General features: G+C 38.2%; 1 protein-coding gene across 4 annotated transcripts in view; it reads left to right on the top strand.

Moving 5' to 3' along the window:
• The window catches only part of FAF1 (Fas associated factor 1), a 513,649-nt gene that overhangs the window by 456,565 nt on the left and 40,891 nt on the right, over nucleotides 1-16,193 (top strand). For all 4 annotated transcript variants that reach the window (XM_044945026.2, XM_044945027.2, XM_025289476.2 and 1 more), the window contains one exon: nucleotides 13,821-14,036. In XM_044945026.2, coding sequence (XP_044800961.1) covers nucleotides 13,821-14,036 — 216 coding nt within the window. The remainder of the gene's footprint in view (nucleotides 1-13,820; nucleotides 14,037-16,193) is intronic.

Consider the following 16,193-nt stretch of genomic DNA (forward strand, 5'->3'; position numbering starts at 1 on the left):
ATCAGGAAATAGCAACCCACTCCAGTATTCTTGCTAGGAAAATCCTGTGGACAGAAGAGCCTGGTGGGCTACAGTCCATGGAGTTGCAAAGAGTCATAGACACAACTGAGCACGAGCACCTATCTCAATTTAATTCAGTGCTATCCAGACTTGGTTCCTATTTTTTCATGGAGCACCAGTTAACATATTTCAGCACACTAGTGTATAATAAATGTCTCTTTGGGAAAAGCTGGTATTTTGAAACCTCTGAAAAAACTGAGACCCAGGGAGATTATCCAGTTTGCTTATGGTCACCAAACTGGTTGGACACATAATCTGGACTAGAAACCAAGTCACCTGACTTATCACAGTAACACTGCATCCCTTTCTAACCAGAAAACCTAACCTATGTAATTGCAGAGAAACAAGAATGGTTTTATTATTTTCATTATCTCTAAGTATTACAAAATTCTTTAGAAAAATTAAGTACTGAATAGTTAGATCACCTTGGTTACAGGAAAATTCCTTCAGGATTGGCTTTATTTTGCTGTGGTAAGTCCTGAAGTAAAATCAGTAAAATCTAGGAATGCATTTGATCTGGTCCTTGGCCATGATAAGGTGAAAGTCTGTAAGACTATTCTGAAGGGGAAAAAAAAAGAAATGACAAGAAAAATTTGTGCTGTCTTGCTAATTTATATATCTGCTTATTCTTTCCAAAATGAATTTCAAATAACTGACATAAATACATGCAATTCAATTCAAATAGATTAAAGGCAAAAGAAAAGATAAAGAAATCAAGACAAGGTAAATTAAGGAAGATAAAGCCAAAGATAAGATTAATATGTTGACAACAGATAATCCAGCAGAGACACCAAATGCATATGACTGAGTTCTGTACATTTGCCACAGAATTTGTTATTTGCTTCTCTTGGGCTAAAGGAAAATATGATTGTTTACAGGTGTTACTCTGTCTATAATATCAGATAAAAGCTGATGTTACAGTCCCTCAGAAGGTGCCTAGATTTTTCAAGCACAAAGACCATAGAGCAATGTTCCATATGGTTCCTGTTCGAGAGGAAAGTATGCAGTATGGTGAATACTGTTCTCAGCTATATCCAGTAGCTGTAATAGCAATAGCGAGTCATGTATAACAGCTTCTTACAACTTTCAACTTTAAAGTCATAAGACCAGAGCACAATTTAATGAAAGCATCTCTGCAAAGGCTCAAACAATACATTTTTCTGATAGTTCAGTTTAAAGAATGGATTTTATCATAATTAAAGAAATGTATGGGGCTTCCCTGGTGGCTCAGTGGTAAAGAAACTGCCTGCCTATTCAGGAGACATGGGTTCAATCCTTGATCTGGGAAGATTCCACATGCCGCAGAGCAGCTAAGCCCATGTGCCCCAACTGTTGAGCCTGTGCTCTTGAGCCCAGGAGCCACAACTACTAGGCCTCGTGCCACAACTACTGAAGCCTGCGTGACTTAGAGCCCATGCTCTGCAACAAGAGAAGCCACTACAATAAGAAGCCTGTGCACTGCAACTAGAAACTAGCCCCCACGTGCCACAGCTAGAGAAAGCCTGTGTAGCAACAAAGGCCTAGCGCAGCCAAAAATTTTTTTAAAAATTTATTTTTCAAGAAATGTATGAACTACATATCCTTTAAGAAATCTTTCCTGAATATTGTTTTTTGCCACTGAGTTTGGAGTAAGTAGAGAAGGTTTCAACTAAGATTGTTGACTCCCAAGATGTTTAATCAGTCAGTATTCAGCAAATATTTGTTAATGTTTTTGTGTGTACAGATCAATGAGTCTGGTACTGTGGGTACTATATAGCAAGTGTGAGACAGCCTGTACCCTCAAGGAACTCACTGTTTAGTACAGGGGGGTAGATGAATACCAAATAACTATAGGAAAACATAATACACATTGTAAAAACCATTAGAATAGCAGGTTTGGAGGAAGATGACCTCTGACTAGGAAGGCAACGAGAAGACTTAACAGAGGAAGGAAGCTTTGGAGGACTGATAATACATTGGTGGTTAAAGATGAAGTAGAAGAGTATTTTGAATGGATTGAATAGATAGGTGATTGGACGAATGGCAAAAGGTATGGGCTGGAAAAAAGGGAGAAAGGCATAGGACTTCCTCAGAACTGTAAATGGGCAAATTTGGAACACAGTCTCAATCACTAGAGCTAAGTGCTGAAAGGCCAGGTTTTGGGGAATCATGGGTAGGAAAGAATGGACCCAAAGCTATTCCCTTTTGCTGCTGGTTTCCTCAAACAGAAAATTTTAACACTGTGTTTTTGCCTATCTACCCAGAGTTGGTTCCTTTCAATCTTTATGCCTCTTCAAGTAGAAAATCCTAAGCAATATTAAAGACCACTAAAAGAGAACAGAAGAACATGGAATTAAAAACATTGGCACTTCTCTTCAATTCTCTGATTTAATCTTCACAACCATCCTACAAAATGGATTATGGGAGATACAATCATTACCACCTTACAGATGAATAAAATAAGATCATAGCAGGATTAAAAAGCCTATTTTAAAATTCTTACCTAGCATTTGTCTAGTAAAAGCAGAACCAGAACTCCGATCCAGTATTCTTTTTGTCTATTATTCTACACAGGAAGAATGAAGGTGGCACCATGAACAAGTTATTAAACTAAAACTGTTTTTTATAGTTTGTGTTTTCATCTTAGGTAAGTTGCTTCTTTTCACATAGATAATACCATTACACTGGACCATAATGATAATCAATTTTGCCATCAGCATGTCACTATCTGTTGAGCAGTTCAGTTCAGTTCAGTTCAGTCGCTCAGTCGTGTCCGACTCTTTGCAACCCCATGAACCACAGCGTGCCAGGCCTCCCTGTCCATCACCAACTCCTGGAGTCCACCCAGACCCATGTCCATCGAGTCAATGATGCCATCCAACCATCTCATCCTCTGTCATCCCCTTCTTCTCCTGCCCTCAATCTTTTCCAGCACCAGGGTCTTTTCCAATGAGTCAGCTCTTCGCATCAGGTGGCCAAAGTATTGGAGCTTCAGCTTCAACATCAGTCCTTCCAGTGAACACCCAGGACTGATCTCCTTTAGGATGGACTGGTTGGATCTCCTTGCAGTCCAAGGGACTCTCAAGAGTCTTCTCCAACACCACAGTTCAAAAGCATCAATTCTTGAGCAGTTAATGTGTCCTAAACTCTGTGCTGAGCACTTTACAGATATTAACTTATTGAATCTCTGCAACAACTTAGTAAGGAAGGTGACAATATATAAATACACCTTACTATAATTACAGAGACTTATTGCTTAGGTCGGAGAAGGCAATGGCACCCCACTCCAGTACTCTTGCCTGGAAAATCCCATGGACGGAGGAGCCTGGTAGGCTGCAGTCCATGGGGTCGCTAGGAGTCGGACATGACTGAGCAACTTCACTTTCCCTTTTCACTTTCATGCATTGGAGAAGGAAATGGCAACCCACTCCAGTGTTCTTGCCTGGAGAATCCCAGGGACAGGGGAGCCTGTTGGGCTGCCGTCTCTGGGGTCGCACAGAGTCGGACACGACTGAAGCGACTTAGCAGCAGCAGCAGCATTGCTTAGGTGGTTCCACTTAAAGTATTCTGCTGCTAGCCTTGTTAACCATTAAAGTAGAAATTTCATTTTCATGGTATCCGAACTACTCCCTGCAGCCTGTTCTTCATATCCAGAAGCAGCCCAAAAATCATATATCTGAATATTAGTTTATGAAATATGATCTCATTTGCCTTGATTTATTTTATCCAGCAGTGAGGCTGTATTTTTAGTAAGCTTTTATATCCTCTAGATTGATGATTGGTTGCCAGGAGCAGAGAATGGCTCTAGGATTGGGTCAGACCAGCAATACCTATATAAGATCCATTACACTTATTTGATGATCTCATTTATTATCATGATTTTAAGTACTGTCTATACATTTGGCCCCCAAATTTATATCTCCATCTCCTCCCATTCCTTGAACTCCAGACATGAATGTATAATTGCCAGCCCATCATCTCCATTTAGATGTCTAATAGGCATCACAAACTTAACATATCTTAAACTGAACAACTGATCTTACTCTCCCCACCCAATCTTACCTTCCACAGTCTTCCCTATCATAAGTGGAAAATCTTTCCAGTTGTTTGAGCCAAAAAGCTTGGAACTAATCTTAACTTCTCTCTTTCATGTCCCTATTTAATGAGCAAATCCTGTTGACTCTACCTTCAAAATATATGTGGAACTCACATGCTTCTCACTAACCCCATTGCTACCACCCTCACCTAAAGCAACCATTTCTGTTACCTGGATTACTTTAGTATCCTCGCAGCTTGACTCCATGCCTCTATTATGCCTTTCCTATATGTCTTCTGATACATTCTTCTTAAAACAATTGGCATATTATGTCATTTCACGTCACCTGTCTTCATATCTCAAAATAAAAGCTAAAATCTTTACAGTGATTTCAATCAAAACCTTTGCAGGATTTTTTTTCTTTTTCTAGACATTCACAAATGGATTCTAAAATTTTTATGAAAAGCCAATAGAACTAGAATAGCCAAAAATCAGTTGTGAAAGAAAAGGGTCAGTGGATTTAAACTACTAGAGTTCAAGACAGTATAATCAAGACAGTGTGGGGATTGCCAAAATGATTGTCCCATATGTACATAATACAGAACAAAGAATCCAGAAATAGATCCACATGTGTAGATCGTCAGTTGGTTTTTTAAAAAGTGCCAAGACAATAAAATGGAGAAAGGATGGTCTTTTCAACAAATGATGCTGCAAACTAGTGGATATCCATATGCAAAACAAAATTGAAGATAAAACAGTAAAAACACTTCCAATCCATGTCTTACATCATGTTCAATAATTAACTGAAAATGGGTCATAAACCTAAATGTAAAACCTAAAACTATTAAAGCCCTAAAAGAAAACATAGGAGAAAACCTTCATGGTTTTGAGTGAAGCAAAGATTTCTTAGTTCTGACACCAAAAGCACAAGTCAAAAAATAACAAATATTTAGACTTCATCAAAATTAAGAACTTGTGTTCAGAAGACATCGTTAAGAAACTGAAAAGACAAGCCACAGACTGAAAGAAAAGTCATCTTTCTAATATCCAGAATATATAATGAACTCTCAAAACTCAATAATTTTTTTTAAAAACCCTTAGTTTAAAAATGGGCCAAATATTTGAACAGACACTTCACCAAGGAAGATATACATCAGGGCAAACAAGGATGTGAGACAATACTCAACATTATTAGTCATTAGAGAAATGCAAATTAATACCACAATAGATACATGCTAATTATCAATAAAATAGCATTTAGAAAAAAAAAGGACAATACCAAGTAGTAGCAAAAATGAAGAGCAACTGGAATGCTCATATATTAATGATGGGAATCATTAATGATAGCACATCCACTTTGGAAAATAATTTGGCACTTTCTTATAAAGTTAGAATATACATACCATATAACCCAGCAGTCACACCTAGGTATTTATATCAATGAAATGAAAGTAACAGAGAAATGTATTTTTATGCAGAAGTCTGTACTCAGATGTTTATATTGGCTTTGTTTGTAATCACCCCAAACTGGAAATTGCTCAAGTGTCCCTCAACTGGAGAAAGAGTAATCAAACTGTAATATAGCTACATAATGAAATACCAATCAGTAATAGGTAGAAGTGAACTACTGATATATTCAACAACATGGATGAATCTCAAATGCATTACATTAAATGAAGGAAGCCATTTATATGACATTTATAACTAAATTTATATAACATTCTGGAAAAGGCAAAACCAGGGATAGAAAACAGGTTGCCTGGGGATAAAGGAATTGGGAGGTAGATGATAGAATTGTTCTTTATCTTGATGGGTGATGATGGTTAGACAAATGTATGCATTTATCAAAACTCATCGAATTATGCATTTAAAAGGATGAGTTTTACTATATATGTGTATATGCGAAAGTGGTTTGACTGGTTTGAGCTCCTTGCAGTCCAAGGGACTCTCAAGACTCTTCTCCAACACCACAGTTCAAAAGCATCAGTTCTTTGCCACTCAGCGTTCTTTTTGGTCCAACTCTCACGTCATTGCATGACTACTGGAAAAACCATAGCTTTGACTAGATGGACTGTTGTCAGCAAAGTAATGTCTCTGCTTTTTAATATGCTGTCTAGGTTTGTCATAGCTTTTCTTCCAAGGAAAGGGAAAATGAAAGTCGCTCAGTTGTGTCTGACTCTTTGCAACCCCATGGCCTATACAGTCCATGGAATTCTCCAGGCCAGAATACTGGAGTGGGTAGCCTTTCCCTTCTCTAGGGGATCTTCCCAACCCAGGAATTGAACCCAGGTCTCCTGCATTGTAGGAGGATTCTTTACCAGTTGAGCCACAAGGGAAGCCCAAGAATACTGGAGTGGGTAGCCTATCCCTTCTCCAGCAGATCTTCCTGACCCAGAAATCAAACCAGGTTTTCCTGCATTGCAGGTGGATTCTTTACCAACTGAGCTACTATATATAAATTATACCTAAATTTTTAAATGGGAAAAAAATCATTTAAGTGAGCTACTCAAGACAAACGATCTAATCACTCTTCTCCTTTACTTCCTCTCTGACTCCAACTCCTACCGCTTTCCACCTGATCATTCTGGCTTAGCATTTACTGTGACTTCTGCCTGTAATAGTTCTCTTAGATATAAATGTGACTCCTTTTTTCCTTTAGGCCTCTACTCACTGAGGCCTATGGTATTTGTATTTATATTTGTACCGAAGTTTATGGTATTTAATGTTCCCCTTAATGACAGCCCACTCCCGTACTCTCACCTGGAAAATCCTGTGGATGGAGGAGCCTGGTAGGCTGCAGTCCATGGGGTCGCTAAGAGTCGGACACGACTAAGCGACTTCCCTTTCACTTTTCACTTTCATGCATTGGAGAAGGAAATGGCAATCCACTCCATTGTTCTTGCCTGGAGAATCCCAGGGACGGGGGAGCCTGTTGGGCTGCCGTCTCTGGGGTCGCACAGAGTCGGACACCACTGAAGTGACTTAGCAGCAGCAGCAGTTCCCCCTTTACCAATACTTCCTGCTCTTTTCTCCATAGTACTCATCATTATGTGACAAACTGTATATTTTCTTGTGTGTATATTTGTTGTTTTTCTCCCACCCTATTAAAATGTTGGCCTCATGGAAGCAGAATATTTTATCTGTTTTGTTCCCTCTTATTTTCCCATCATCTAGATGGGAGGTGACACATAGGTGCTCATTTTAAGAGTTCATGGAATTAATTAATTTCACACTCTGCTTCAGCCAGCTATAAACTGTTATTTAGTGTGTACTCATAACTGACTAGAAGAGAGTGTGCATGTATTTATGTATGTATGTGTGGGTGTAAGTTAGACCAGTCTTGGATTATTCCTATAAAAGGTTGGTGTAGGTGTATCCTACACTTTCTGTTTAAAAAACATAATTGTATAGAGACAATCTTTTTTGGATATCTGTCTTTACTGCTTAATTTCACTTCAAAAAGTCCTCATTTCTTATCCCTCAGATGTGAATGCTTTGAATATTCATTTGACTTTAGTGAAACAAAAAGCCCAAGATCAGTTCATATTTCCAACTTACACTAGGTTTCCTCATTTTGTTACAAACCTAAAATAATGCAAATAAAAACTGTATTTGTTGAGCAAACCGAAGTTTAACAATAGTGTTTACTATGACTGCTATTCAAGTGTAGCTATCCTTTATGTCATTTGTTTTACCACAGTATTTACTTACACAAGGCCTATGCTTTTAGCCAGTTTGAAACTGAGCTACTGATGTATTTTTGTTCTTTTTTTGCCGGTAAAACTTGGGTATTCAGATCCCAAGGTTGCTGACTTACCTAGTATCTCTCCATTGTTTTCCACACTGGATCTCACTGGTGAGGGATAGATATCTAAGGTCTGTTTTCATTCTGGGTAAAAGCCCTGGCGACTGGGTGCATTGAGGAGCAGACATTGTGTGCACAATGAATGGGGTAATGAGCTACTGTTGTTTATTTGTCTATAGTATAATTGGTTGAGTTCAGATAATAATGTAGCATCTGTTGTTATACTGTGCAGGGAAATGTCAAAATAGAAAGCAGGCAGGCAGGTGGATTAAAAGAGAAACAGGAAGAGAAACCAGGAAATATCACATAAGTTCTGATTTAAAGTAGATGCAAAGGGATAATAACAACACCAACAGTTGTTGTTGCGCTCTGTCATCTGTGTGCAGTGTTACGGCATGAACTTCAGTGCTGGGCACATCTGACTAATTTGAGTACTGACCATGTGTCAGCACTTGCTAAGTGTGTTATAAATGTGACTGCATTTTATACAAGCACCCTTATGTGGAAGATATTATTGGTCCTGTTAAATAGGGTAACTGAAGTTCATAAAGACTGTCATATGCCTATTGGCCAGGATTTGAACCTCTGGTTGTCATACCAAAAGCCTGTTTTCTAACCATACATTACATTTAGTAGACTAAAGTTTTTTAAACTGCAGTGTTAAAAGTCAGGATAGTGATTAACTTTAAGGAAGGTAATTCTCAAGAAGGGGACAAAAGGATTCTGAGAACTTTAGGTTCTCTTCAGGGTGCTAGTTATACAGAAATGTTCACTTACTGAAAATCTATCAAGTTGTATATTTAATATATGTGCACGTGTATACCTGTGGCAGATTCATTTTGATATTTGGCAAAACTAATACAATATTGTAAAGTTTAAAAATAAAATTAAAAAAAAACTTTAAAACAATGACAAAATACAACTTTTAACAAAAGATACTGTGTATCAGCTGTGTATAGCACTGTTTAAAATTTTGATTTTTAAAGTTTAAAATGTATATTTAAATGAAAATTAATGAAGAGATTCTGAGGTGATGAAAAGTTTTAGAAAGAGATAGTGGTGATGGCAGCACAACACTATGAATATACTTAATGCCACTGGTGGCTCTCTTGGTGGTGAACCTAGAATTAATTAGTAATGCTTTCTTATCACTTACTCTAGTTTTTACGGTAAATGTATATTACATTTATAATCAGGAAAAATAGTTTAGAAAATAACTAATATTTAGAAAATAACTAATCCATAGAGATAGTTTACCCTTTACATAACTCTTGGTTAGCTGGCCCTTGTAGGACACATGTAGAAACTTAATCTGAACAGTTGATGCTGGAGGAAGTCAACCTCAAAGAAAGGAAACTCAGGGTGTTCAGTTCTTGGTTCCTAGAAATAGAAGCCATGATATTCAGATTCTTTTAGCATTTGCTGAGCACCTACTACATGCTTATCACCATACTAAGCACTTTTACATGCAGTATTTCAGTTAACATGTTAGTTTATTCCTTCTGTTATCAAATATATAGTGAGCATCTATTTTGTACTATGCCCTATAGTTACAATAAAAAGTAGTACATATTCTCACATCCTTACAGAGCCTGCAGGCTAGTGGGAAAGCCAGACATTAAACAGGTATCAATAATATAGTATACTGAAAGCCATAATAGACATTATTGAACCTTAATTTTGATGTACATGGGTTCATCTCTTCATTGGGTTTTTAACATATGACAGTGTTACTAAAATAGTTTAATATTTGAAAATATTTTGCTGAAACTTATTGCTGACTCAGAACACTAATATTAGATAAACTTCTTCTTGTGGTATCCAAAAAAAAAAGATAAAAGTAACTGATTTAACTTTCTATTCTTCTGGTTTTTAAACAATATTTTTGTCTCCATTTCTGAGTATCAATTTCATCATATAAAAAATGAGAGTATAGGACTATTTAGACAGTGTAACCCTAAGCAACTATTAACCAAAGCCTGTTATGTCTCAGACACCACACTGGGAACTTTACATATGTTGTGTATATCATCCCATGTTTATAATCCCCTTTGAAGGAAATGGCAACCCACTCCAGTATTCTTGCCTGGAAAATTCCATGGACAGAGGAGCCTGGCAGGCTACAGTCCGTGGGATTGCAAAGAGTTGGACATGACTGAGCATACAGGATGAAGTAGGTGATATTAATTCAGTGCCTCCAGAAGGAAAATGACCTCAGTATTATAGAAAAGACTAGATTTTCTATACAGTACAGAAAATTTTAATGCTTTTTTGAAAATACTTCAATGTAAGAACCAACCAGATTATATAAATAACATAGAAGGTAATTTCTTATTCATACTAGAGTCTGAGCAGATTTTGTTCTGCTATTAGTTGTTTTAAATATATTTTAACAGGTAATACATTTATATAAGTCAGAAGTAAAAAATATTCAACAGTGTATTCAGAAAATGCTGTCACTTCTTCCACCCTGTTTATCCCACTTCTGTAGGTCACCATTTTTGTGTTTCTTTTTATTACTTCGTAGGTTTATTGATTTTTCTCCAAAGAAGCAGCCTCTTTATTGGTTACTAGTTATGTTTTTCTTTTTTCTAATGTAATTCCTTTATGCTTTTAGTTTTATTTTCTTCTCAGCTTACTTTCCATTTGTTTTATTGAGATTTTTTTTTCTCCTAGTTTTTTAAGCCTCATTCTTAATTATTTTTATTCTTTCTTTTTGAATTACATAAGAATTTTAGGGTTACAAATTTCCTCTGAGTACAGCTTTAACTGAATCCCTTACATTCTAATACGAATACGAAATTTCAATAGTCATTGTTTTCTAGATACTCTGTACTTTTCATTTATATTTCCCCTTTTACCTGAGAGTTGTTTAATAGAGTGGTTTTTTGTGGTTGTTCTTTCGCCAAAGGGAAGAGTGACACCAACTTGGAAAATTGTGTTGAGATTTCAGAAAATGTATATCCCAATTTCTCTCTCTCATATTCAGTTCAGTTCAGTTGCTCAGTTGTGTCCGACTCTTTGCAACCCCATGAATCGCAGCACACCAGGCCTCCCTGTCCATCACCAACTCCAGGAGTTCACTCAGACTCACGTCCATCGAGTCAGTGATGCCATCCAGCCATCTCATCCTCTGTCATCCCCTTCTCCTCCTGCCCCCAATCCCTCCCAGCATCAGAGTCTTTTCCAATGAGTCAGCTCTTCACATGAGGTGACCAAAGTACTGGAGTTTCAGCTTTAGCATCATTCCTTCCAAAGAAATCCCAGGGCTGATCTCCTTCAGAATGGACTGGATGGATCTCCTTGCAGTCCAAGGGACTCTCAAGAGTCTTCTCTAACACCACAGTTCAAAAGCATCAATTCTTCGGCGCTCAGCTTTCTTCACAGTCCAACTCTCACATCCATACATGACCACAGGAAAAACCATAGCCTTGACTAGACGGACCTTTGTTGGCAAAGTAATGTCTCTGCTTTTCAATATGCTATCTAGGTTGGTCATAGCTTTTCTTCCAAGGAGTAAGCATCTTTTAATTTCATGGCTGCAGTCACCATCTGCAGTGATTCTGGAGCCCAGAAAAATAAAGTCTGACACTGTTTCCATTATTTCCCCATCTATTTCCCATGAAGTGATGGGACCGGATGCCATATCTTCATTTTCTGAATGTTGAGCTTTAAGCCAACTTTTTCACTCTCCACTTTCACTTTCATCAACAGGGTTTTTAGTTCCTCTTCACTTTCTGCCATAAGGGTAGTGTCATCTGCATATCTAAGGTTATTGATATTTCTCCCAGCAGTCTTGATTCCAGCTTGTGCTTCTTCCAGCCCAGCGTTTCTCATGATGTACTCTGCATACAAGTTAAATAAGCAGGGTGACAATATACAGCCTTAACGTACTCCTTTTCCTATTTGGAACCAGTCTTTTGTTCCCTATCCAGTTCTAACTGTTGCTTCCTGACCTGCATATAGGTTTCTCGAGAGGCAGGTCAGGTGGTCTGGTATTCCCATCTCATGAAGAATTTTCCACAGTTTATTGGGATCCACACAGTCAAAGGCTTTGGCACAGTCAATAAAGGAGAAATAGATGTTTTTCTGGAACTCTCTTGCTTTTTCGATGATCCAGCGGATGTTGGCAATTTGATCTCTGGTTCCTCTGCCTTTTCTAAAACCAGCTTGAACATCTGGAAGTTCACAGTTCACGTATTGCTGAAGCCTGGCTTGAAGAATTTTGAGCATTACTTTACTAGCATGTGAGATGAGTGCAATTGTGCAGTAGTTTGAGCATTCTTTGGCATTGCCTTTCTTTGGGATTGGAATGAAAACTGACCTTTTCCAGTCCTGTGGCCACTGCTGAGTTTTCCAAATTTGCTGGCATATTGAGTGCAGCACTTTCATAGCATCATCTTTCAGGATTTGAAAGAGCTCAACTGGAATTCCATCACCTCCACTAACTTTGTTCGTAGTGATGCTTTCTAAGGCCCACTTGACTTCACATTCCAGGATGTCTGGCTCTAGGTGAGTGATCACACCATCATGATTATCTGGGTTGTGAAGACAGTTCTTCTGTGTATTCTTGCCACCTCTTCTTAATATCTTCTGCTTCTGTTAGGTCCATACCATTTCTGTCCTTTTTCGAGCCCATCTTTGCATGAAATGTTCCCTTGGTATCTCTAATTTCCTTGAAGAGATCTCTAGTCCTTCCCCTTCTGTTGTTTTCTTCTATTTGCATTGATCGCTGAGGAAGGCTTTCTTATCTCTCCTTGCTATTCTTTGAAACTCTCTCATATTACTCATATTACTCCATTTTAATAGTTGTAAATTAATTGAGAGAAATTTTTCTTTTTCCTGTTGATGAAAATTGGGAACATGAAAGTGGGAGAGTAACCAGGAACACAACTGGTTACTTTCTGTGAAGCTAAGCATGCCAATTCCAGGCTTATTTGTCTAAGGAACCTCCCCCAGTGCTAGGAACAAAATGGTTTTAGTGAGTTTCTGCCATAGGCAGGGACATCAGAGACCTTTAACGTCCTTCTGCTGCAGTATCTTGAATGTGAAACAACATAACACTAGGTTAAGAACTAGAGCCCAATGCTAGCCATGAGATCTCCCAACAGTTTACCCTAAGGTGTTTGAATCTGCCATCTCTAGATCCAGAGATCTGGACTTGGCCAACTGTGACAGCAGTTTAGTGGCAAGGCTGGAACTGGGACCATAGTCTGCTCTAGTAAACCTGGTATTTTAATTTCTTTTCTTTCCATTCCATTTTCTTGTATTGAAACAAAATATATATAACAGAAATCTGCCTTTGTAACCATTTTTAAGTACAATTAAATGGCATGAATTACATTCACAATTTTGCAACCACCACCACTATTTCCAAAAATTTTCATCACTCCAAGCAGAATCATTCCTCCATTTCATTTTTAATATCTTATCCAGAATTCTACAAAGCCTTCAGCCATTTCTACTTGAGAAATGTATGTTTTCTCTCTCTTTCATTCTGTCTCTCCCCCCACCTCCCCATCTGTGTATGTGTGTGTGTGTGTGTGTGTGTGTGTGTGTGTTTTCACACACACGTGCTTTTGCAAATGCTTCTAATAGCCTTAATTCATACCACAGAAAGGAAGTAATTGGGTGTTTGATACCTATTTCGTCAATCACAAATACTGAGCCTTTCAGTAAAAAATTTCTTTTCTATGTTGTTACCTATCAATTTAATGTTTCATCATGATGGGATTTATTTTAATTACTTGCATATTGTGCTAATATTTAAAAAGGTGAAAAACACGTGATTCTGTTGTTCAAGTATTAGGCTTAGTTAATAAATGGGCAGTGACTTTTTGATGGGTTCTAGAAGCCAGCAGGTTTTTCTAGTGTCTCCTTCCCCCACCCCTGACAGTTCCATCTATCAGCAGTTTAACGCCTTGTTTTTGCCCTCTTCAGGCCATCAGGCTCTCCTTAGAGCAGGCCTTGCCTCCTGAGCCAAAGGAAGAAAATGCTGAGCCTGTGAGCAAACTGCGGATCCGGACCCCAAGCGGCGAGTTCCTCGAGCGGCGTTTCCTAGCCAGCAATAAGCTCCAGATCGTCTTTGATTTCGTAGCTTCCAAAGGATTTCCATGGGATGAATTCAAGTTACTGAGTACCTTTCCTAGGAGAGATGTAAGTTCCCACAGCTGTCTCGGGAAGTACGTCCGGATGGGAAATAACGCATCATTAAGCCTAGACAAAGTAATCCAAGCAAAGTGCCATGGCACACCTTACCACAAAACCAAGCACTCGTGAGTCCTTCTTTGTTCTGCACACCATTCTCTCCTCAGCCTTTGGAGAGGGTATGGCTTCCCAGGCCAGCAGACATGTGCCTAATAGCCTAGGTAAGGAATTAAGTACCAGGTCTTTCTTCCTTCCTAACGATTTCCTCCTATTCCAGCACTCATACAGGCTTTCCCAAGATCTCATCTCTGTATCCCATAGGACTTCTGAGAATTATGTACTGAACAGCTTAACACTCAGATCAGGGTCAATGATTATAGGTTCACCATGAAAGAGTCATGCTAAATCAAGAATATTTTATAATTTGATAGTTCTTATTAGCCTGGGAAGTCAGAGAGGGTGACTTGAATTCACTGTGTATCTGTATTTCAGTAAGGCTTTTGATAGTCTCTCACAATATTCTGGAGAAAAGTAGAGAGATATAAATCGACAGTTAGATAGATTCTTTACTGATTAAATAGATGTGTCCAGAAACTGCTTGCTAAGAGACTGTCCTCTCCCTGGAAGGAAACAAAAGGCTCTATATTTAATCTAATTATTCACCATATTTATTGGCAACTTAAACGAAGACATTATCATATTTATGGATTATGAAAAACAAGATTCAGGAAACCCTTCAAATAGTAAAACCTAGAAAAATTTTACAGAAATATATACATATGGAAAGAGATGCCTGCATAGACTTAGAAAACAAATTGCTCAAGTTTGAGATGGAAAAATCCTGCTTGAATAGAGGTTATTACGGTTCAATTAAGGTGAATATATGTTAATAATGTGTTATGACGCCATCAAAAAGCCAGCTGCATTTTTAGAGGTATAATCCCATCAAGAGAATAACTTAAGTCCTAGTCAACTCTGTACAAAAGTAAACTACCTTTGAATAGTCCTTAGACTCCATGCTGAAACTCCTTGTTGTCACTTGAAGAAATAGGAGCTTATGTAGAGCAAGGCAGTTAGGAAGAGAAGGAAACAGGAAATCATATAATTTGGGGAAGTATTTTTCTCTGGAGAAGGAATGGCCATGGGAGATGTGATTGTTGTCTTCAGCTATTTGAAAGCGTACCAATAAAAACTGGAATCTGATTTTGTGTGACTCCAACAATAAACTAGACCAGTAAGTTGAAAGTTATTGGGAAGCAAATTTGGTCTTTCTAAGAAAAGAATATTTTGTGTTGTGAGGTAGTGATTTTTCTATTTTTGAAGTTAACAAAGCACTACTGAATTATCCCTTTTTGCCAGTAATGGATATATATGGAGTCATTCCTGGTGTTCCTCCTTTATATGAAAAGAGGCTGAGACTAGCTTATCTCTAAGATACATTTTAAATCTTGATATTCTGTGACGACATTATGATCTGCTAATGTAAGGTTTAGTGGCATAGACTTCAACACCAAAACCAAGAATTTGGTCAAGGTTCATCTTCATCATCATCATTCAGTCACTCAGTCATGCCTGACTCTTCACAACGCCATGGACTGCAGCACACCTGGCTTCCCTGTCCTTCACCAACTTAGTCCCTCACATTAGCTGTTGGATTTGCAGGATAGAAACAGAAGCTAGTAGTATATGTTTAGCTCTGCCACTCAGCCACAAATCTCTTAAGTAGGATGAAGATCCAACAACTATCTCTAACCCAAGGAGACTAAAGTGGACCTCAGGTGCTGGACATTGTCCCTTCTCTCACTGCCCCCACCTACTACTCCAACCTCTTCTTCTTTTTTCTTATATAAGATGCAAAATATGCATAGTGGAACACATGCATGCATATGCTCTATGGACCACATGGCCAAGTAAGAAACTACCTTAAATTCTAGGGCTGAAGTTGAACTTTAAATGGGTGAACACTTAGAAAAGAGGTACTGTCAAGGGGTTCAAGATCAGCCTGGCTCTCATGCTTCTTTCAGGCTATGCTGGACCATGAACATCTCCCCTTGGAGAACTTGTATAACTTAGGAGCCAAATTAACCCCTTCCAACACTTGGTTTTAAGTCACCCTTCTGAGCCTCATCTATAAAATGAAAGTACTGAAAGAAATGGAATCTATGG

The sequence above is a fragment of the Bubalus bubalis genome, chromosome 6 (assembly GCF_019923935.1).
Source record: "Bubalus bubalis isolate 160015118507 breed Murrah chromosome 6, NDDB_SH_1, whole genome shotgun sequence".
Classification (NCBI taxonomy): Eukaryota; Metazoa; Chordata; class Mammalia; order Artiodactyla; family Bovidae; genus Bubalus; species Bubalus bubalis.